We start from the raw sequence: 24,610 nt of genomic DNA, 5'->3' as shown, positions 1-24,610 counted from the left end.
AGCTCTAGAGTGCAGGCTCAGTAGCTGTGGCACGCGGGCTTAGTTGCTCCGCAACATGTGGGATCTTCCCAGACCAGGGCTCGAACCTGTGTCCCCTGAATTGTCAGGCGGGTTCTTAACCACTGTGCCACCAGGGAAGTCCCTGAAAAAGGTATTTTTAATGATGAGTAGTGAAACCCTAATCAAAACCCCAATGTGAATCTTTTTGGAACTTAAGAAGTTTACTCTGAGTTTCATCTGAAAAAGAAAGTCTCTAAAAATAGTCAAAGTTTAGAAAAAAAAACAGTGAGAGGAAGTTGCCATATTTATTTTTGTTTATCAAATACGTATGGTTCCTTCTATGCGTCAGGCACTATTCTAAGCCCTATACAAATATTTACTCGTTTAATACCACATTGAGACATCAAAATAGACTACAAAGCCATACTAAAGCAGTGTGATACGGGCATAGGAATAGAAAACTTGACCAATGGGACTGTGTCGGGGTCAGGTCCTCTGGAAGCTGATACCAGATGAATTAGAAGCATAAGAGATTCACTTGGGCAAAATACATGTGAAGGACAAAAGGGAGATGTAGGGCTTTCAGACCACAATTTAGGTCCAATACCTATGCAAGGAGAGAGGGAAGGAAGGAGGATTGGATAGGAAGAGCCTCGGACTATAATGTAATTCTGAGAAAATCTCAGCCAGGCCAATAGAGAGCTCCAGAGAAAGATTGCTCATTAGAAGAGCCCCATTTTGGACAGAACTGGTCAGTTGTAGGATCCCCACTGTGCTCAATCCTTGTTTGAGAACAGTCCAGAGGGAGTGTGGCTTCAGGGTGAATGTTGTAGTGGGTCTTGGAGGTGTGGCAACTGGAGACTGTCAGCCAACTACACTTCTCACAACAGACTCTTTCTTGAAGGGACATCTGAGCAGTGTTCCTCTCTGGCTGTCAGAGGTATTGTGTGAAGATTGAAGAATAGACTTATTTATTTGTATGAAATTTATTTATAATAAGTTAGACATTTCAAACAGTGGGGAAAAAAGATAGACTTTTTAAATAAATGATGTTGAAACAATTGGCTATCCATTTGGAAAGAATTAATTTAGATCCCTGCTTCATCCTCAATATACCTAAAATTCAGGTGGAGAAAAAAGTTATAAATAATATTTGAAGAAAAAAATTTTTTGAAAAACCTTGCTGTGGAGAGGAAGCCTTTCTATGTAAAATGCAATACTCAGAAACCATAAAAGAAATGACTGAGAGAGATTTGATTAAATAAAAATTTTAAACTTCTGTATGGGAAAAAAGCATCATTAATAAAATTAAAAATCAGGTGATAGATTTGGAGAAAATATTTGTGCCACATATATATAACAGGCAAAGGATTAAAAGGTAGAATATATAAAGAGATCCTTCACATCAAGAAGAAAAGATAAACAACCCAAAAAGAAAATGGCCAAGGATATTGACAGGCAATTCACAGAAGAAATATAAATTGGCTATTAAACATAGGAGAAAATGTTTACAACTCACTGGTTATCGGAGAAGTGGAAATTATTGGGCAAACCAGATGGGCAAAAATTAAAAATATTGCTAGTATATATATATATATATATATATATATATATATATATGTATGTTTTGGCTGCATTGGGTCTTTGTTGCTGCGTGGTCTCTTCAGTAGTTGCAGTATGCTGGCTCAGTAGTTGTGGCTTGCAGGCTCTAGAGCGCAGGCTCAGTAGTTTCAGGGCACGGACTTAGTTGCTCCGTGGCATGTGAGATCTTCCCGGACCAGGGATCGAACCCGTGTGCCCTGCATTGGGTGTCCTAACCACTCCTCCACCAGGGAAGTCCAAGATATTGCTAGTATATTTTTATACTAGTATATAAAATATTGTAGGGTAGCTGGGAAAATGAATATTTGCTTTTCTAGCCTCTAAGGAGGAAGTGGGCAAGGAAGAAACAGTTTAGGAATAAGTTTTAATTTAGTGAATCCTCAGTATCTGCCATATCCATGGGTTAGGGAATGGGGATGGTTGTACAAACTATGGTATATCCTTGCTAAGGAAATCTATGCACCAAATGAGTTAAATCTATGTGGACTAGTGTGGAAAGATTTTTCAAGATGAGGAATTTATCACATAACCTGATTTTATATATATTAAAAGAAAATGTAGCAGTTACTCTGGGTTTGAAGGAGGAATTGAAGTGGAGGAGGACTTTAAGGATTTAATCTACATTTCTGTATAGGTTAAGTCATTTACTTTAGGTTCCTATATCTCTTGAGAGATTAAAAAAAGATACATCAAGCAATTACTAGCCCTCTTCCCCAAAACAAGAAAGTAAAGTCCTAATTCTCTCCTATGTCCATGGAATCCATTCACCATTTTTTCCACAACAGCCTTTGATTTTTCTTTCTTCTCTATTCCTATAGCTACACCTCATTTCTATTTCTACACCAGTTTGTGTCTGGTTAACCTCAATAGCCTTCTAACTGATACTCACATCTCCAGTCTTTCTTCACCCCAGTCCTGCAGTCCACAGCCAGCTTACTTTTCCTAAGACTAGGTTTACTTCAATCACCCCTCTGTCCACAAATCTTTTATGGCTCCCCCAAAGTGTTCAGAGGGATGCTAACAGGTGTTCCATGGGAAAAGAGTTCTGTGGTTTGGTGTGTCAACTTAAAGAAAAATGCACAACGTGAGAGTTGTGAGGTTAAGTTTTATTCAGGGTCTTATTGAGGACTGTAGCCAGGGAGACAGACTCAAAGTAGCTTTGAGAAACTGCACTTAAGAGGTAGGGGAGGAGCCAGTATACATATGAATTTTTTGGCTAGGAAATACATATAGCAAAGCACAGATCTTGGTTAAAGATTACTGCTAATCACAAAGAACAGATCTCAAGTTAGTGATTTTAGTGCTTTTCTATGCATGTGAAGATGCAAGAATCTGGGGTCATTAAAATTTTTCCTGAGATAAGCATCTTAATTATCTAGGGGCTGTTTAGCCAAAGCACAGAATGCCTCATCCAGTTTTTTTCATCCTGAATTCTCCTCAGGGTGCACTGTTGCACTGTGGGTGACTGCAGTGGGTTGTGATTTAACCCTTGTATAACTGGATGTTGAATGATACTCTGTTCTTTTTTTGTTCACAGGTGAATCTGGGAAATGCTGTGTTCAATACAGTTAAAACATTTTTCTTCAGAGTGGAATATTCAGACACCAGTGGTAGGGGAACTTCAAAGGCGGGGAGACAGTGTATAGTGCTTCTCAATTTATTTGAGCATGCAATCCTTCTTCTGAGGAATGCTATTGACCTTCTCAGGACACACGTTGAGAAACAATGACTTAAGGGAAAAAGTTCATAATTATTCCTCTGGCATTAATGGCCTTGCTTAACATGCTCTTATCATCTAATTTCCTCCATTTTCCAGAATGAGTTTCCTTACTTGCTTCTTCCTTCAGGAGTCAATGCTAGCTCCTCCTCTTCTGGGGAGTTCTTCCTAGTCATCTCAGTCCCTCTGAACTCTGGCATTTGTTGCCAGAACTCTCATTAGTTACTCCTTCAGAACTGTTATTGATATTCCACCTTTCTTGGGTCTACCTTGTCTACCCACCTGAATAGTGCTAGGACTGTGTCTTATAAATAATCTGTAGTAAACATAATATTTAGCTGCTTGAGTAATATTCTGCATCTCCCCCAGTGTGGATAATGACCACCCCTGCACAAGGCAGTATCTAGGCCTTAGGTAAACCTTCTGTTGGTTTATACCATCATGGAAAGCACTGAAAATGGCACTGTATTAGTTTTCTATTGCTGCTGTAGCAAATTACCACAGACTTGGTGACTTAAAACAACAGAAATTTATTATTTTATAGTTCTATAGGTCAGAAGTCTGACATGGGTCTCACTGGGCTAAAATCAGGGTGTCAGCAGGGCCGTGTTCTTTCTGGGAGCCTTAGAGAAGACTCCATTTCCTTGCTTTTTCCATCTTCTTCTTTTTGTGTGTGTGCCTTTTCCACCTTCTACAAGCCTCTGCGTTCCTAGGCTCCTGGCCCCCTTTCTCCATGTTCAAAGCCACAAGGGCTGGTTGAGGCCTTCTCACACCACATCACTCTGACCTCCTCTGTCTCCCTTTGCCACTTTTAAGGACACTTGAGAGGACATTAGGCCCACCTGGAAAATCCAGGATAATCATCCTATTTTAAAGTCAGTTGATTTGCAACCTTAATTCCATCTGCACCCTAATTCCCCTTTGCCATGTAACCTAGCATATTCACAGTGCCCAAGGATTGGGAAGTGGACATCTTTGGGGAGCCATTACGCTGCTTACTACGGGCACTCTTGCCCAAAAGTCTAAATTGCACATAGGTGGTAGCGGGGTTTGACAATAAATGGGAAAAGCTTTTTGGCATTACAAAAACTCTCTTCAAATACAGGGAGGCCCTGCTGCGTGATCTTTGGCAAATCACTTGAGTCGCCTCATCCACATTTCTGCTAAAATGGAAATTGCCATCCTTTGCTCTGCGTGTTAAATAATTATGTAACCAGGTTTAGCTTAGAGGATGACAAATAGGGTTCAAGAAGTTCTTGATGAATCTTGATGAGGAGGGTGGGCGAGGTTCTCTGAATGACGTCTGGAGAAGGTTTGAGAGATTTCGGGAGAAAAGGAGTGAGAAGTGCCTGCCCTTGAATGAAGTTGGAGGTTGAAAATCCTAGCAAAAGGAATCAGCTTTCATGGAAGCTTTTGAAGAGGGCCCAGGTTAAAAAAAAAGGGGGGGGGGGCGAAGAGCAGAGGCTACTTAGGAGACACCTAGGTGACAGAGAGTACAGAATTGAAGAGGGAAAGGTATTTGGTTTTCCTGGGCAAAGATACTATTTTGTGACATTCTCTCCCTACTTAGTTCAAGGACACATATACCGTAGGTGTACAATCACCTAGTGAATAAGTAAATGAATTATAAAAGCGTGGCCAGGATAAAAAAACAACATAAAAATCTAGCGGTATAGGTTCCACCGAGATTTGAACTCGGATCGCTGGATTCAGAGTCCAGAGTGCTAACCATTACACCATGGAACCGCCACGCTCAGAGTGTCGCCTTCGGCTCTCTAATCCTTAAAGCACCCTGCCCCCATCCACAAACCAACCGCCAGAGACAGTGCTGAAGCGCTCCCCAGCGCCCCGCTTCGCGGCATGGCGGCGCGTGGAATGAGGGAGAGACCGTTAAGTGTGGAGACCAGCCGCTAGGAAGGTCAGCCGGGAGTTCAGGACTCAGTATCCGCTCTGAACCTCCCGGGGTGGGGGGCGGAGCGGGGGGACGAGAATTTGAAAACGTAATCGAAACCCGAGAGCACCGCCCTTCTTAGGCTCAGGGGCGGGGCACCGCCTCCCCGGAAGTACTTCCCCTTAGGGGCGGGGGCCTGCCGGAAGTGGCGTAGCGGCAGGGAGGGGTTCTTTACCGGGTCCGGCCGCTGAAGCTCGGCGCTCGGTTTACCCCTGCAGCGACGCCCCCTGGTCCCACCGGTACCACTGCTGCTCCCGCCCCTTCGCTTCTCGGCCGCGCAATGGGCACCCGCGACGACGAGTACGACTACCTCTTCAAAGGTGAGGCCACGGGCTCTCGAACATCTCCCCCGAGTCCCAGTTCGGGGGCCCGGGACACTCCCGGGGGACCCGCCCACGGGCTGCCCCTGCCCTGAGATCGGCCTTCCTCAGCCCTTCCTCTGTGTGCGGTTCGTCCTGCGGTCTCCCAGCTCAGCTCCTTTTCCTCCCGTCACAGAGGGGATCCTCACCACACAGCGGTCTCTTAGCGACCTCCCTAGAGGCCTGAGGACGCCTCAGAGCCCCTTCCCTGCGCCCTTCTCGCGGCCGGCTGCCGTCTCCCAAATCGCCTTCCTTCCTCCCCGGGTTCCAGGGCCCCTTCAAAGGGGCGCCCCTCCCACCGTCCATCTTTTCGGGTTGAGCGCCCCCTCCCCCTCAGTATACACCCTCCCTGAGCCCCTCTGACAGGCTCTTCCCTCCGCTCTTCACCTTTCCCTCGACGCACGCTCCCATTACAGGTCTTTTTCTTATCCGCCCCCCGTTCCTCTCGGGAGAGCCCCTTCCCCTCCCCTCGGACAGACGCCTCTCCTAGCACTCTTCTTCCATGACCGGGGCCAGGCCCTGGTAAAAAGCCGCACGGGCCGGCGGCCCCACCCCCACCCCCACCCGCCCCACAGTTCTCTCGGTCAGTAACCTTCTCGCACTGCCCTCAGCATTGGTAGCTCTTTCTCTGCCTTCCCTCCCCAGATGGTTGAAGAGCTCTCCCACGTCTCGTGTGCGACCCCGACGCTGGGGGGGTAGGGCAGGAGGGATCGTCCCAGCACCCACGCGCGCACTTGTCGCAGTGACCCGGCAGACCGATGTGACTTGCCACCAAGCCTTTTTTCTTCTACCCTCCCTTCCCAGCGGCAGCCAGCCTGGGATAGCTCTTGACTCTGCTCGAGAGAAGGGGTTGCGGATGGGTGGTGGCTGTTATCCTTGCCAGACCTGAAGGCCCAGTTCCTGAGCAGGAAAGGTTGTGCGCTGCACAAATACTAGCTTTCTTTATCGCTGTGGACTGGTTGCTTCCTGCTGCAACACTGGGAGGATCCAACCTTTTGGTGTTTTTAGAACAGGAAGGGAAGAGTCCTAGTTGGCCGCATACCTTTTCCCAAAGGTGGGGGTGGGGCCGGCATGGGGAAGTTGTGTGCTCTTTGGTCAAATTAAATATTTTTCATAAGGTAGGGAAACATGTAGTGCACTTGGACAAAACATATTGGAGAGTGGGGAGTAAAAAAAAAGAATTGCTTATTGGTTAGTCCAGAAAGAATGGAAATAGTTTTTTTTTTTTTAATCAAAAATAACGGGTACAGTTTTCATTGAGAGAAGAGTACACTAAATGATTTTTTTGTTGGATGAATGCGCTCTCTCTGATGGTCTTTCTCTGCTCCTGAATTAGCAGGGCAGCCATCAGTAGTATGCTGAACAAAGATCATTACCAAGGAGGAAGAAGCCATTGCTATTAAAGCTTTACAGTGGAGGGTGGAGTTTAAAAAGAATGTTAAGCTTGGTGACTGTTTCTGACTGTGCCACTGGGTGCTAAGAATGGTTGACTAAACAAGCAGGAAACATTGCTTTACCAATACTTTGCAAATCTTGGCACACTAGCGGATGATATGCTCTTATCACCACTTATTCTTCTGGGCCAGAAATTTTTATATAGGGTGAGTACCTTCAGTATCCACTCCCACCCCCCTGATAGTGGAAAGCCATTTATGGAGAAGAGGGTACTTAATGCATTTTACAAATACAAAAAAGAAACATGGATTAGTTTGCACACTCTTGGCTGAAGGCATCTGAGGTCTGGTGCAGTTACTTAAATGAGACCCTGGAGACTGGGGTTTAGTCATTAAAGAGAGATTTGTTTTTTTGAACAAGGTGCAAGGGCAGTGGGCAGCTAGCTACTTTTGAAGTAATTAATTTAGGATGAGATAGACTATCAGAGTATTTCTCCTGTTTGTTTTAGAACTTGAATGTTGGTTATAGAAGTCAGTTATTTTCTCACAAAGAATACTCAGTATCCTGGATTGGCTTAAGAAATTTTAACTTAGCTTTGGGTTTAGACCATCCTACTAACAATGAGTGAGAGAGCACAGGGCTTTGGAATCACACAGGCCTGGGTTCAAATACTGACTCAGGTCTTATATTTGCTTTGTGACCTTTGGAAAGATGACTTTTTTGAGCTTCAGTTCCCTCATCTATTAAAAAAAAAAAAAAAACCTCTCATGGCTGTTGTGAGAATTAAATGAGACTGATTGTAAAATTTTAGCTTCTGTGAGGACTCAATAAATGGTAATAATGTGAAAGAAGTTACTATGGTTCTCATCGGTTTTTTTTTAAACCTTAAATCTATAACTGTAAGAGAGTTTAAGTATTAGTAAAGAAACTTAAAACTAGGACCTCCTAAAGTGTTTTATATTTCCATGGGTTATGGTTTCATGTGTTGTACATTTTGCTGTTGGATAAGGTGTTTTACAAATTCTGCTGAGAAAGATTTCCACTTTTTTTTAAAGCTCTTAAGGATATGAGTCACTTTTTAACTTCTGTGATGATTATATAGCCAATTTCTTATTTATACAATTATAATTTAAAGTGAAGCAACAATAATGTCATTTTAAATCGTTTCATTCTACATGGATTTATTCCCTGAGATGAGTGCAGCTGTCTAGCTGGGAGAATGCTTACCTAGCAAACTTAAGAGTTGAGGGAATTGTAAATTGGTTTGTAACTCTTAACCAGTGGAAAATGAAGGGATATTTTGATTGGTGTAGGATGGAGTGGTCCAAGTGGGACTGTAATGTGGGGAGAGCAGGAGCATTATTCTAAACTATGTATTTGTTCTTGAACATTAATCTTTAGTTAAGTTCAACAGTGAGACTTTTGGTGGAGGTGGGGAATTAATTTTATTTTTTAAAACTTGACTTTTTAAAAACTTTAATTCCACAAATATTTACACACGATGTGGTTAAGGCCCTTTGGGACACATAAGTGAAGTGTGAATCAATCATAGTTCCTATTTACAAATATTGTGGTAGACACCAATTCAGTCAGAGTCACATTTTCTGAAAATACCTGGATACATAGTCTACACCATTTTCTTTTCAGTCTCATTGAAGGTCAGTAGTAATTAACCGTCAGCTGATTGCCAGTGGGACCGATCATAGGAACTTTGCTGTCTTGCATCTTGATAGGTTTTCTTTCACAACTTTTGGTTGAGCAATTTGGGTTCTGCTGAATCTAGAAAAACTTGTCTAGACTTCAGCCTTATTGAATTTTAAAGACTTGGTGAGGTTGGACTATGAATAGTTGAAAGAGTAGAAAGATCTCCAAGTTTATTTATAAAAGCCAGTATGAAAATTATCAGTTACTCCTTCAGGTGATAACTTTTAGGTCTGAGATACTATGATTGATTTGTTGAATTAAATTTTAGTCCAGTACGTTAGTTTGCAAGAGAGTGTGTAAAACTAAATGTGGTTGAAGAGTTGGAAATTTTTGTTAAATAACGGTCAGTTAATATGTATATTCTGTTTTTATGGCATTTAGCAGCCTAGTATTTGATATATAATGAACCAAATTTAGCATTAGATGTTAGAGATGATACGTAAAATTCAGCAGATGAGGTTAACCAAGTGGTAATGAATATTATCAGGTTATTTTAGAAATGTGATACATGTTTCATATACAGACGCTGTTATTTAATTTATGCTTACACACGTATATATATGTTATGTAGATGGCTATAGTTATAAAATGTTTAAAGTGGAACTACTTTTAACCTAAGATACTAATTATGGAAAGTATAGGAAAAACTGCAAATTCCTTTCTTGAACTATAGGATGTGATCATATAGTTTGTCTCATTTAAAAAAATCAATTAAGTGTTGTGATCTTAATGAGAGAAACTGTTTTGATTAGAAATTAAGTCTGAGTCTATGAACTTACCGGTTTTTGTTTTTTTAAAAAAATCATAGCCAGTAAATTCTCTTCTGTTGTTTAGGTAATTTAATCCATTCAAGTTTGTTTATTTTTTTGTTAGCCTAAATATAACCTTTCTTGGTGTGGTTTCTCATTTGGCAACTGAATAGAAGCAGCTTTCCTTAGTGTGTCATTTCTCAGCATTATCTTGGCAGCGCTATTCTTAAAGAGCCAATACCTTCTGTTGTCATTTAAGATACAATCCTTTAACAGGTTGCTAGTCATAATTCTGTCAGCCTTGTCCATGTCTAGTTGAGATAACTATTTTATACTATATAAAGTATTCATGAATCTTGAATTATTTTCAGATAAGGGTACTAATTTTATGTTAAAATTAATTGGTTATATCAAGGGGAAAACATGCCCTCACTAAATATTTTTATGATGGCATAAAGATTTGAGGATGGGGAGATGTTGAACATAATCATTAAAGTGGAGGTTGAAAGGCAAGAGACCAAAATTTGAAAGTACTAGAGTTTTTGTGAGATGGAGAAAACGTTCTTTGAGTTATTTATTTATTTATTTTCCAAAGGCATTATCATTCTAGATGTCTTGCTCTTTGGCTTTAAACTAAATGACTGGCTTCTAAATCGATGTATCTGATGTATCTGAGTGCCTATGCAGTAGAAATGTTCAGCTTTTTGGTTTTCCCCTTCTTTCCTATTCCCACTTCAAGTGAGGCTTTTATACCTCAGTGCTAGCGTGGGGCCAGAAAAGATTCAAAGGAGTTTTCCTCAGCAGAACATCCAGCCTCTTACACTAAGAGGCAGCCGTGAGTACACCCTGCTAATAGGGTGGACTTGATTACTGAAACTGGGATTTCATTTCACATCTAGAATGGGGGACCTTGAGAACTAACATATCAACCAACTATCCTGTAAAATTGGAAGTGCATTGTTTTTGTACGTTACTTTCATGACCGTAGCATCTTCTTCCCTGGTATCCAAATTAAAGCATTTACTGTATTATCTGTGTTTGCTGCAGTACCTCTGACACCTCTAATTGACTATATAACTAGAAATAACTATGCATTTTGCTGCATGGGGTCACTGCTGCTGGGATGATTTCTTGCTGAATCAGCTGATAGAGGAGGCCAGAAAGATATGCATTTGCTAATTGTACTCTCTTCAAGACTGTCCAGAGGCCAGCTTATATCTGCTCTTGTAGCAAGGAAGGAATGTGTAATGGACTCTGCCCTCTGACCTGAGTGCAGTGAGCTCCCACAGTTTTCACTGCCCTTGCCACCCACTACCAGATACCAGTCTATTTAGTAAGGCATGGTCTTATTCCTGGTGTTATTCTTTCATGTTTGATTATCTAGTCCTGGTATCTAAGTCAATTAGCTAATAAGAACTAAGAAGTAGCATTAGTAGTCAACAGTAGGAATAAGTATAATATTTTCTAAAATCCTGATAAAATTTTTTACCAAGGAAAAAAATGTTATCAAGCTCAGATTCTATAAACGTGTGAACTCATTTGTTCTTTAAATTCAGATAGAAATGCTTTAAAACAAGTTGACTGCCTATTTCCCCATTGTTTTTGAAGTGTAATATCACCTTAGGTGAAAAAGAATCCACTGTATCCAGCTAGTAAATAAACTGCCTCCTATAGTAATCATAGGAAATAAATTCATTTAATCAAACCTTTTTTTTTTTTTTTTAAAGTCATTAAGTCGTAAGTAAAAGTGTAGGCCCTCCTTGCTTTGGCTTTGACTCAGAGTTATTAGTCAGCTTTCTAGGGCCCCTATTAAACTTAGAGGGGTGTTTGTTTTTGGAGAGGTCTCTAGTCTCCTGCCAGTCTGGTAAATGTAACTATGAAAGGGCCATTGTAGTTTCTGTGATCTGGGTGGCAAAGTTTATAAACTTGATGCCTTCTGTGTTACGTGTGTTTCATTTTGCCTAGGTATGAGTCCTGAGGTCATCCAGGCTTTGATGAGACTAAGTAGAACATACTTAAGGCACTAACATCCTTTGTTGCTTTCATGTCTAATACATTTTCATATCACAAATTGTTCATTTGGTTTAGGATTTATCTTTCAAGTTATTACCTTCTAAGGTAGTAAGGTTGGTATAGCGTTGATTGTTAAATTAATGCATTAGCCTGTCATCAGTGCCTAGTAGACCGATGATTAAAATTTGCATGTGTGAGACAGGATACTTTATCTGTGCTAAGCAGATGATGTATGGAAGTCACTATGCAGGTAGAAACACATTAAAAAGAATAAATTGGTTTTATCGATTGATAACATGGGCACTCAGCTCCACCCCCACCCTCATCCCTTTTTAAAAATCAGATGCCCTGTCTTTTTTGCTTTAAAACATGATGGCATTGTGAATGTGTGTGCCTCATTCATCTGACATTAAGTTCTTTGTCTTTTTAGTTGTCCTTATCGGAGATTCTGGTGTTGGAAAGAGTAACCTCCTGTCTCGATTTACTCGAAATGAGTTTAATCTTGAAAGCAAGAGCACCATTGGAGTAGAGTTTGCAACAAGAAGCATCCAGGTTGATGGGAAAACAATAAAAGCACAGATATGGGACACGGCAGGGCAAGAGCGATACCGAGCTATAACATCAGCGTAAGTCTCATAGTTTTTTAAGTTCTGTGAAATAGGCTACCAAAGTGAATTAGCTGACTTTTGGTATTGGGAAAAGGTACTGTTTTGTTTCCTTTAAAGAATTCCGGTATTAGGATTCTAAAATTTATAAGTGTGTTTAAAAATATATATATATGTGTATGTGTGTGTATATATATATATATTCCATATACTTAGTCTTTTCTGGTGTTCTCTTCCATCTTGTGGTTGTTTTCTAATAGTTAAATACATGTTTCTGTTTTCAGATACTATCGTGGAGCTGTAGGTGCCTTATTGGTTTATGACATTGCTAAACATCTCACATATGAAAATGTAGAGCGATGGCTGAAAGAACTGAGAGATCATGCTGATAGTAACATTGTTATCATGCTTGTGGGCAATAAGAGTGATTTGCGCCATCTCAGGGCGGTTCCTACAGATGAAGCAAGGGCTTTTGCAGGTTAGTGATATGAATTCTGTGATATTACAGTGATTCTGTATTTCTTGCAGTTTTGATAACCCTCCCATGAGGGTAATCGGTTACAGTAGTTTTGGAAAGGTAGACATGAACGCTTAACAAGTATCGTTGTTTTGAAAGTGTGTGATGACTGTACGACTCTTTTGCTTAACTTTGAGTTATTAAAACTGTTGTATTTTGAGTTTTTGCTGCCAAAAATTGAATATTAATACTGTCTTCTTTTCTTTCCCTGGAACGGGTAGATGAAATCTATGTTTATTCTGTGCTTCCTGCCTTTTTCCATTATGTCTGTGTTTTACTAAGGCTTGTTCTATGTGTGTCGGAAAAGTAGTGGCCCAGGGAGTGGTCAAGGACCAACAGGGATGTAGCTGCTTAGGAGTTGTAACTTTTCTGGCTTTATAGAGGATCTGCCTATCTATTGACTCCGTATTGGTAGGGGCAGCCTACTAGAAGGCAACATTGTACATTCTTGACTAGTGAAAGTTGTGACCTTCCACTATTGATTATGCTGTGAATAAAATTTTCTGTCACAGTTTTTCAGTTTTCTAGGAGAGAAGCTTTATTTCACATAATACAGTCACAGAAATCTGAGTGAATCACATATACCCACCCACATTCATACCATAGCTATGTGGTTGATGGGGAGAAGCCCAGTAAGGGATGAAATTAGCTGAGTATTTGATAAGTTTACTACATTATGCCTAGCGTTGTTCATTGCTAGTGGTGGTATTTAGATGTAACGAGTATTTATTTTAATTAAGAAGTCAGTGAAAATTTCTTGCTGTCATTTTTAATCTACTAAAGTGGAAGTAACATGTGCTCTTATTCCTCAAGAAGTTGGGGAGGTCTTGGGCTTTAAAAAAGTTATGTTACTTTCCTTTTGAAGGCTTTAATACATCCCTTGTATTAAAATTTGACAAGACTGAAGTTTTTGTGTCTCCCCACAGAAAAGAATGGTTTGTCATTCATTGAGACATCTGCTCTAGACTCTACAAATGTAGAAGCTGCTTTTCAGACAATCTTGACAGGTAAGACTTGCATTTTTAGATTATACCAGTGGGAATTTGAAGTATTAGGAAGGAAATTTAAACAAATTAATCAGGAAACTAAACTATAAAATCACACTGAGAATGACTATCATTTGAGAGCTACTATCGCAAGACCTGTTTAGAGTACAAAATTAGTTACAACCCTTGCTTGCTGAGCTTTAATCATCCTAATTCACCTGGTTTATAGTGGGAAAAATACTTTGAAAGTAATTTGTTTACTTCTGTTATTACTTTGGTCCATGAATCCCATATTTCATGGTCATAAGCACAAAACAATGCTTAATGGTACTTTTTATAAGATAAATATTGAGATCCCATTTATGGAAAGATACGAATGCCCTTTTGAAATTCAGTAAAGAAAAGGCATTCTTGGTTCTGATTTGTTATAGAAGCACCCAGGGAAAAATATATTCTTAAAAACTTAAATGAGAAAACAAAAAGTAAAATTCTGCCATGATCTATTATTGGATAAGAAGCAAGGTGTCACCTGTGGAGAAAATCAGCCAGTGATTACATACTGAAAAGTTTAAATAGGTAGTGGGAAAGGAAAAAAATTCATGCTGTTTTGGAATATGGATGTGTAGACCAGGTCAACCTCAGGGATAAGAGGACATTTTATTTATGTTGACTCATATTTACCCTGACTTTAATAGAATGAACAATTCATCTGAAAGTTTAATCTTAACCCTCTAATAGGCACTTCAGTGAGTTGTTTTTAAGTACTTTAAGAATGTATATTACTTTACAAAATTTTATTTATTTGGCTGCGCTGGGTCTTAGTTGCGGCATGAGGGATCTAGTTCCCTGACCAGGGATCGAACCCAGGCCGCCTGCATTGGGAGTGTGGAGTCTTAACCACTGGACCACCAGGGAGGTCCCTGTATATTACTTTTAAGAACTCATAATTTAGAGTATAGTCTTAATATATAGTGATCTTATGTGGTGTTCTAAAAATATATGGAGAAATGGTTAAGTAAATGAGCTTCCAATTATAATGTAAGAAGATTTTTATTCTTCGTATGCAGCACTTGTATTGGAGACCAACAGATTTTAGCTTTTAAATGTTATTTTACTGTAAAAATGTAGGGAATAAAACTTAGGGTTTAGGAACATGGGCTTAGAAGCCTGACTTGGTTTCTAGTCCTGGCTCCTCCACTTATTAATTAGCTCTATAATCTTAGGCAAGTTACTTAACCTTTCTAGCCCTTAATTTCTTCGTATTTAAAGTTGAAATATGTTTTGGGAGTTCTGTTATTTTCTTTCAAGTAAGGGCTTGTATTTATAAATACCTTGTGATATGATTTGACTTGACTGTTAATGTTGTGACTTAAAGGTTTTTGTCTCTATAACCTAACTCATAGAAAAGAATTGTCTGTCATTGAGACATCTACTCTAGACTCCAAAAATGAGTACATGAGTTTGTACATGTAAAATACTTAGCTGTCCCTGGTACATTGTAAATATTTGATATCGGTAGCTAAATAGCAGTTAAGGTATGAAAAAAAAACATTAAAAATAGACTATATTGATGATTTACATACCTGGTTTATTAGAATTCTTTTCTGTTATCAGAAAAATAGTAAATAAAGGACTGGTGCTAGGGTTGGATAAACGGTTTTTGGAACACAGTAGCTTTCTTTTAGAATCTTTGTGTCAACTTTCATTGCAGATTGTTTCAAACAAGCAAGATCTGATTGAATACGCAGTATGTCTGCAAATCCTACTTTTTTTCCTTTTTAAGCACTTGCGTGGTTTCTCTTGGGTCAATGTGTTGAATACTCAATTGAGACCCAGGAGCTGTAGGTTTTACTTTTTATCACTTTGCTCTCATTCCATGTGTAACTAAAGTCAGTGAACCTCCCTAGTCCTAAGGTTCAGTGTCTTAACGTGAGTGAATTAAATCATCTTCAAAGTCTGTGAGTCTCTTAAGGCCTCTGAAAAACCTCATTTGAAAAAACTTTAGTTAGTCCTTGTTGGGTTATTTTTTATGTCCTATCAAATCTCTGCTACAATTCTAGCCCATTCTGATTTCAATTTATAGCCCGTTTATTCTCATATTGAGTGAAAATGAGGCCAAGTGTTTTCTTCCATCTGCAGTTAACTATTTTATGTATCATTTTGTAACATTGAACTTATGATCAGTTCAAACATGAACTAATCAGTAAGCAGTGGTATATACTTAAAATTGATCTGTTTTGTCCTGAATGATGAACATCTGGCTGTTTCCCTTAAAATTCACTCTTGATTAAGCTTTTGTTACTGCTTAATTAATATAGCTTGAAAGCAAACAAGGCTTGAGCTTCACTTAGTACTACCACTTTTCCTCTCTATATAGCCACTATTTCCTCAGCTTCCTGTAATAAATCTCAGTGTTGATCTGTGGGATCAGAGATCACTGCATATGGCAGCAGACATCTGTGTTTTGCAAGTGTTAGGATGTTTGTGCTAAACTTTTCTATATAATAGTGGGAGTATTAATGCATAGAAAAAACAGGAGATAGAACAGTATTCTCATTAGGCTTAATTCTGCCTTACGTGTTAACGGTATTAAGGGAGCATTTATGTTGTATTTTGATGTTGCTGGAAGAAAAAAATAGCTTTTTACTTTTTAAGATGCAAAATTATGTATTAGAAAATGTATCTCCATTGTTACTTCAAAGTTAACCATGTTGCTTTTTTTAGAATTGACCCATGCCATTCTTGACATCCATGAATTTGACAGTAACTTCATGACATAATTTTGCTGATGGTATATTTAGGAGGTAGTTGGTTAGTGCATGAGTGAGCCTGATACATTGCTTAGCCTCTAAATTTCAGTGCAGCTTTGTTTTATTTCATCCTCAAGTTCATTGAGGGATGTTATTAATCCATATTTTCCATACTGTATTAATTTTTTCTTTTAACTTTGAATTTTGACAGATTCAGACTTAAAGGTTGCAATAATAGTACAAAGTATTTGCAAATACCTTTAACCCATATTCCCCAGATGTTGATATTTTACCACACTTGCTTTATTCTTTTTCTTCCTCTCTCTAAATATATAAATAATACTGTTTTTTTCCTGTACCATTTGAGAGTGACAGACATGTTGCCCATTATCCCTAAGTGCTTTTCAGCGTGTATTTCCTAAAATCAAGGATATAGTCTTTTCATAGCCATAGTACATTGATCAAAATTAGAGAGTTAGATAATAGTACCACATCAATGTTAAGCTACAGATCTTATTTGCCAGCTGTTCCAATTATGTCCTTATTAGCAAAAGACAGGCTGTAATCAGATCATACATTGCATTCAGTTGTCATAACTCTTTTTAGTTTTCTCTAATCTGGAATAGTTCCTCATTTTGTCTTTTGTTTATTAACCTTTCTTGAAGGGTATGGGTCAGTCATTTTGTAGTGTCCCTCAATTTGGGTTTGTCTTATGTTTCCTGGTGATTCAGTTCTGGTTATGTATTTTCAGGAGGAATACCACAAAAGTGTTCTCAGTGCATCATATCAGAAGGCTCATGATATTGGTTTGTCTTATTAATTACTGGTGATGTTGGTTATGATGATGTTCTCCAGGTTTCTCCGTGTAATTAATAAGTCCAAGCCATCTTTGTAGTATGGGGACTAAATTCTTAATTCTGTGGTTGAAAGAATTTTTTTTTTGGCCGTGCTGTGTGGCTTGTGGGATCTTATTTCCCCGACCAGGGATTGAACCTGTGCCCCCTGCAGTGGAAGCATGGAGTCCTAACCACTGGACCGCCAGGGAAGTCCTGGTTGAAAGAATTTTAGTTCACTTAGCATATTATCTCTTAAAAGTGAGGCTAGGGTTTTTCAGGCATTAATTTTATTGGAGTAGTGAGGCTCTTTTAATCAGGCTTTGATTCTTTGCATGTGGCAACCTTGTGTCAGTCGAATCAGAGCATTTTTTTGACCTTCAAGAAACTTACATGGTGAGCAGTAGGTTTGAAGAAGGTCTAACAAATTCTGACGTAGGCTGTAGTAGGATAACTCAGGTCTCTGCTATTTTCACAATTTTTGGAGGGACTGAGGAATTTTAGTTTTTTTTGTTCCCCAATTTGGAGCTATTGCATTTAACTTCTTTAGAATGTACTTTGAAACTTGATTCATACTTCCATTAGAGTAGAAATAGGCATATGTCGTTTATTTAACTTTACTCGGTTATATTTAAAGCTATTTTATATTAATATTTTACTTTATATTTAGATCTCATACAAGAGATCCTGATATAAGAACGATAAAGCAGAATCCCTTTTCTTTCTAACCTTACCTGTCCTTTGGACTTCTTGAAAAGGGTCTGCACAGGAATTGGTATATCACATACATTTGGTTCTAAAGGAGAACATGCCCTTGAAAGAGGAAAATATTTGCATCTGGTTTAGCAAGTTATTAGTCCTGTTCCCCTCCCCCTACTTAAATAACCTTCTCTAATCAGATACCAGCTAGAATGTACCTGCTTTATATTTTCTTATCAAAGTTTTTTTTAAGTGACACACCCGGCCACAAGAGATGTTAAATTACTTGTGTAGCTTCTTAGTGCCCATTCTAAGTGAAAGAAAAAATTTCTCCTAATTTTCTGATCAACACTTTCCTTTTTCTTTGTTGCCTTGGGTGGCATTTTTATTAGCGGACATCTTTTTGGTGACTGGAGCAATGTAGTAATAATCTACTTCTACAAAACAGTATGCAGTACTTGCAGGCAGTTTTATAACACTGCTCAAATTTCTTTCCTTGTAATGAGATCTCTTTAATTATTTACCTTTCTGTGTTCTCTGAGAACTCTGCTTTTTCCTTTCTTACAGTATTTGCTTTTTATTTAAGAACCTGCAAAATAATTTTTGTTTTGGTTCCCCTAACGTAATATTCAAAACCACTTGTAAAGAAGTTAAATTTGTAGAGGGTCACATTTAATCATTTGCACTTGAGAAAGGAGAGCCTTCCAGTTTGGGATTAGAGAGAAAACATAAAGAATAAAGAATGAATGGTATAGTTTTACAGTAAGTTGATGATTATCTTTACTTCTTAGTCACTAGCCTGATTGAATGACTGTCTTTCTCTTTACCCTAGACACTGGTCCCATCCCTTTTTAAAATTTCTTTTTAAAATAATTAATTAATTAATTCTTGGCTATGTTGGGTCTTCGTTGCTGCACGCGGGCTTTCTTAGTCTACTCTTCGTGGCGGTGCGCGGGCCTCTCATTGCGGTGGCTTCTCTTGTTTTGGAGCACGGGCTCTAGGCACGCAGGCTTCAGTGGTTGTAGCACACGGGCTCAGTAGTTGTGGTTCGCGGGCTCTAGAGTGCAGGCTCAGTAGTTGTGGTGCATGGGCTTAGTTGCTTCACAGCATGGGGATCTTCCCGGACCAGGGCTCGAACCCGTGTCCCTTGCATTGGCAGGCAGATTCTTAACCACTGCGCCACCAGGGAAGCCCCGGTCCCATCCCTTTTTAATGAAAAGAATTCAAATGAAGACCCCACGTCCTGCATATCTTTTTTTCTTTTTAAAACTCTAGTCAGTAACCTTTCTTTATTGGAATCTAATATTTTCTCTTGGTGCTTCTTCACCTTTGGACTACTGTCAACCTTCTGAAACATAAGTTTTAGCCACCTGCTTCCCCCAAAAAAGCATAAGAGAAGGCACACGAGCTGTCAGTGTTTTTGTTAGTTTACATGTTCAGTTGATTACAGTTTGCTGTTATTCAACTTTAGGGAAATTAGTTTTTAACTTGGAAAAAATGTATTAATTTAGTTAATACATTTCCTTTTCTTTAACTTTTTTGTTATGGAAAATTTTCAGCATACGAAAAGTAGGATACTATCATGAGCTACCATGTAGCCATCAACAACCGTCAGTTCAGAGCCAATCTTTCCTCCACCTACTCCCTCCCCCGTTATTTTGAAACAAATCCCAGATATTACATCATTTCATTTGTAAACATTTCATGATGTATACTTAAAAGGTAGGACTTAAACCTGTAACAACAAAACCATTTAAAAACTGGCAGTAATTCCTTATTGTCTTCTATTATCCAAACAATATTAAAATTTCCTGTCTCAAATTTTAACAGTTCAACCTAGAATCCAAATGATGTTCGTACATTTGAAAATATGATTCCACTTTCTTTTTTTCCCCCATAACTTTATATTTTTAAAATTTTCAAATATTACAGAAGTAATACAGTGAACACCCATATATCTTTCATCTAAAATCCTCAGTTATTAACATTTTGCCACATTCGGTTTATTTCTATATGTATAAATATACTTTTCTTCCCCTTTGCTCAATCTTTGGAAAGCAAACTGTAGACATTATGGCACTTTACTACTAACCACTGGAGCATTTTACCGCCTCAGAAAAAGGCATTCTCCTACATAATCACAATACCGTATATCATATCCAATAACTTTTTTTTACATAGTATTATCTAATGTGCAAGTTCATATTCAGATTTCTCCAAGTGTACTAATAATGTCTTTTATAGATTTGGTTTTTACAGTTTAAACCTAGGATCCGGTCAAGGAAAACACATTGCATTGATGGAATTGTTACATATCTGGGTACTGAATAGAGTAGCCACTCGCTACGGGTTGTTATTGAGCACTTGAAATATGGCTATTGGACTGAGGAATTGGAGTTTGAATTGTGTTTATTTAATTTAAATAGGTGGTTAACGTATATTTAATATAAATAGGTGGGCTGTAGCCCACATCTAAAGCATTTATTCTCATCTTTTAAATGTATTTTGTGGCAGTAACTTTTTTTGAAGAGTCTTGGCCAGTTGTCTTATAGAATGTCCCTCAGTCTGGATTTATCTGTTTCCTCATGATAAATTCATTTTAAACATTTTTGGTAGGAATACACAGGTGTCATTCATAGGAATATATTATACTTCATAGTCCATCGTAATAGGAGGCATATCATGTCAATTTGTCCCATTTTTAGAATTCCCTTACCTTTTGAGGGTGGTTTTTTTTTTTTTTTGGAGGGAGCACTTTGAGAACAAAGATAAGATACATTCTTTGTTTGTAAGGAGTTTATATAGTCAGAGGGAGCTACTTTTAGGCAGTGCACTGTAAGACCGAATACAATATATTAAATAAGGATACTTGGCTGTAGAGGAATTTAATAACATTTATTCGTGTACTTAGTTATCAAACCCCTACTATATGCTGGAGATACAGCAGTGAATAAGGTAGATACAGTTTTGGTCCTTATAGTTTGTTGACTGAAAAAAATGCACAACCTAAAAGTTGAGAATTATGTCTTATTTGGCGGACTTGCTGAGGACTTAAGCCCGGGAGGCAGCTTCTCAGATAGCTCTGAGAGACTGTTCGGAAGAGGTAAGGGAGGAACCAGGATATATAGGAGTTTCTTGAACAAAAACTAGGTAGTCTGGAACATCAAAAGATTACTGTTAATTAAAGAAAACCAGACATCTCAAGTTAATGAATTTAGGGCTTTTCTTTGTATGGGAAGATGCAGGAGTCTGGGCTCATTGAAATTATTCCTTTGATATGCACCTTAACTATCTAGGGCCAGTATCCTACTTTTCTCCATCCTGAATTCCCTCGGGGTGCACCGTGGGAGAGGGGGGCAGCTGCAGTGGCTGATGGCTTGATGGCCCATCATCCTTTGTTTACTGATTCGGCAGGTGACATTCCTCATCCACTAGTTTGTTTAGTGGAAGAGGTAGATGCTAAACAATTAGTTTTGATAAGTGTCATAGAAAATCTTAAGTTGCTTGATTTGAATAATTATTTCATTACAGTTTAACTTTAGTTCAGGAGACACTGATAAACATTATCTTTCCGCTCTTCTTTTCCAAGAGTCCTTTGGGATTTTGACTTGTTTATGAAGTTGTATGCTTCCCTATGTAGCCAACACAAATACCTACTGTGTCTGATAATGCAGATTTAAATATTTTTCTGTGGTACAGTGTCAATGTATGTAGGTTTTTTTGGTAAGGGTAGAAATTTAGATCTAAGCCCATAAACTGTGTAATCTCTTTAGACCAAGATTTATTTAACTGATTGGTAAACCTTTCCCTCTGAAATGGAAAACCTTTATTTCTCTTCTTACCCTAAGGGAAATTGTTGTGAAATAATGGGTTGACTCGAATCAGTGGCTGTTTGAAAATAAAACTTTGAGTATTTGCAGTCTCTGTTCAGTTTATTTGCATTTTTTTCTCTTATGAATATAACTTCTGCCTCTGTGTATCTTTTTTATTAACGATTTATGGGTCTGTTCACACTGGGTGTTGCTGTTTCTTTTTTTTTTACCCAGAGATATACCGCATTGTTTCCCAGAAGCAAATGTCAGACAGACGTGAAAATGACATGTCTCCAAGCAACAATGTGGTTCCTATTCATGTTCCACCAACCACTGAAAACAAGCCAAAGGTGCAGTGCTGTCAGAACATATAAGGCGTTTCTCTTCTCCCCTAGAAGGCTGTGTATAGTCCAATTCCCAGGTCTGAGATTTAAATATATTTGTAATTCTTGTGGTCATTTTTGTGTTTTATTACTTCCTCATACTTATGAATTTTTCCATGTCTTAAGTCTTTAGATTTTAGCTTTATAAAATCATCCACTTGTCCCGAATGACTGCAGCTTTTTTTTCATGCTATGGCTTCACTAGCCTTAGTTTAATAAACTGAATGTTTGGATTCCTCAATTACTGTTTACTTTTCATCATGGAAGCTGTCACTGTAGGACATAATATAACTTGATCCCTTGAAGCTCAGACCTGTTGGTCTTGATTAAATCAAATTAAGAAGACTGTAGAAATAAGCTATCATTTTGCCACAGAGCAGCTTATAATTAATACACTCTTCTCTCAGTGCAGTGTATATTTCCATAAATCTAAGAATTGCCCTATAAACATAGCAGAACTTTGAGAGCTTGAAAATTTTCCATTATTCTGGAAGTCAGTTTCTAACATGCCTTAATAGTAGTTTAGTAAATTTTGTTTTTTAATTTTTGTAAACATCAAAGTTGATTAGAGAGGGGGGCACTTTTTTCTGGACAAGAATTATCTTAATAAACACAAAAGACTGTGATGATTTCAGTAGCAGTATGGTTATGGGGCCATATGTTAAACAATGCTGCCTGGCAGGCTGGGAACTGGAGAGACTGGTGGAATTCCACATGAGGTGCCTCTGTTACGGTAATCAGGCAGCCCAGGTCATTTAACTTTTCTAATTTCCCAGCAGTAGATTGTGTGGCATTTTATTGCTCAGGCAATAACTGGTTTAATGCTCTTAGTATCCAATGGTGAAGTGTTAATTTTATCTTAAAACCTTCCAGTAAATGAAATGCAACCTAGTTTTATCACCATATCCACCAGCAGGTATGGAAAATTATTTTAACAATGCTGATTTTTGAGTTTTGCAGTATATTATGGAATATAGTCCAGTTAATCTGGTTTCAGTATGTCTAAAGAGTACAGTGAGAGGTTAATTTCTGCTCAAGTGGTACCACTTAAAGGCATGTATTCTTTTAGTACGCAAGATGAAATAGTACCTTGAGTTAAATAGAATGCATTTAGGCATTGTACAAACCTGAAAGTTTTCTTCCACTACATTATTGAAATCAATGGAGCAACTCATTTCTCATTCAGAAATGTGCACACTAATATTTAGTTTTGTTTTCTTGTGGATGGTATTGAGCACTTAACTCTGAAGTGTTCTGCAAGTTGTGTCAACTAAAGTGATACTATTCAGGATGGTGGAATATCCCCAAAATATACATGTGTGTGGGCTTGCATAGATGACTATGTTTCATAGTTAATCTTCTGTCTTTTGCGGTGCTCATGACGTGTGGGGTGCACGGAAGGCATTGCTGTGATTAGTCAATTTAGTTTTTCTCTGTAGCTATTTTATTATTTTGGTGTATTGGTTATGAAGATACTACTATCTATTTGTAAATCGCTACTTTGTATTTTATGCATGCTCTGTAACTTGATTTTTTTTTTTTTTAGTTATTGATTTGGAATATATTCACATTCTAATAAACAGTTATAGGGGGACTATTCTTTATGTTGTCAGATTATATTTTTCCTTTGAGTGCTTTGGATGTAGCCATGGAATATTTGCTTCTGATGAGTAAGAGCATAGGTCCTTGGATTACAGAGTAAACAATTGAATTGGAGGCATCATTGTGTGAATTCAGCTTTGATTTTAGACATATAGTTCAATTATGCTGTTCTTGGAAAAAGTATTGAATATTACCAAAAACATTACGAAAGTAATCTCTGTACTTTGGTATGTAACAGTGTCACCAGACCCAAGAGGCTCCATCACTATTTTACTCAAAATTGGTAGTAAATTTTTTACAAAATTATTTAAGAGAAGGAGAAACTAGGTAGTGAATTGAAAATGAATAAAGTAACTTTGAATTTTTACGAAATGTAGACTTAATGTTGCCTTGTGCATGGTTGGATCTTGGGAGAATTCCAAGAAACCTTAAGTAGTAGTAGAAAATGAATCTGATTGCATTTCAACAAGTGTCTTCATTCTGAATAGTGTCTCAGGAGACAGACTGTCTCAAGTAAGAAACATTAAGTTTTTAAATATTATGACAATTTAGGGCTTAAGGTAGTTTAGAAGTATTTTGCTTTTTGACCTTGCTTTTCAGTTATTTTAACTTTGAATTTTTTAAAAACCTATTGTATTGTCCTGAAAAGTCACTTAGCCATCTTGATTTTAACTTGTATGTCATTGTTCTAAAATGCTATTTATGATTTCTCTCTAATAGTAGTTGTTACTCTGTAAGGGTAAGTTTCTTTAGCCATTGCACTGAGTGTGCTAAATTGTAATTCTAAGAAGGGGTGCTAGTTGGTGACTTCTGTCAGAGGGTTCTGCAGGAAAGTTAGATTTCTTGACTTTGGATTGCCCATCAGAGCTAGTCATATTTATTTCATCATTGGGGAAATAAACATCTTAATTTTTGTCCTCAGTGACTTATATT

General features: G+C 38.2%; 1 protein-coding gene and 1 non-coding gene across 2 annotated transcripts; one reads left to right on the top strand and one right to left on the bottom strand.

The window, feature by feature from the left end:
• Positions 1-4,993: 4,993 nt before the first annotated feature.
• Positions 4,994-5,065, bottom strand: TRNAQ-CUG (transfer RNA glutamine (anticodon CUG)). Its single transcript has one exon. It is a non-coding gene; the product is annotated as a tRNA-Gln (tRNA).
• Positions 5,066-5,404: 339 nt separating this feature from the next.
• On the top strand, positions 5,405-23,669 carry RAB11A (RAB11A, member RAS oncogene family). The gene is made up of 5 exons (XM_059912976.1): positions 5,405-5,590; positions 11,921-12,116; positions 12,380-12,573; positions 13,539-13,619; positions 21,927-23,669. Exons 1-5 carry the CDS (start codon positions 5,551-5,553, stop codon positions 22,064-22,066), a joined length of 651 nt encoding a protein of 216 aa, XP_059768959.1. The 5' UTR covers positions 5,405-5,550; the 3' UTR covers positions 22,067-23,669.
• Positions 23,670-24,610: the final 941 nt, after the last annotated feature.

The sequence above is a fragment of the Balaenoptera ricei genome, chromosome 2 (assembly GCF_028023285.1).
Source record: "Balaenoptera ricei isolate mBalRic1 chromosome 2, mBalRic1.hap2, whole genome shotgun sequence".
Classification (NCBI taxonomy): Eukaryota; Metazoa; Chordata; class Mammalia; order Artiodactyla; family Balaenopteridae; genus Balaenoptera; species Balaenoptera ricei.
Note: the sequence above shows the minus strand (reverse complement) of the source record. Positions and strands in the feature narration are given on the sequence as shown.

Coding starts and splice junctions, on each gene's coding strand:
- RAB11A (XM_059912976.1), top strand. CDS start 5,551: ATGGGCACCCGCGACGACGAGTACGACTACCTCTTCAAAG. Junction 12,117..12,379: donor TACCGAGCTATAACATCAGC/GTAAGTCTCATA, acceptor TTCTGTTTTCAG/ATACTATCGTGGAGCTGTAG. Junction 13,620..21,926: donor TTTTCAGACAATCTTGACAG/GTAAGACTTGCA, acceptor TTTTTTACCCAG/AGATATACCGCATTGTTTCC.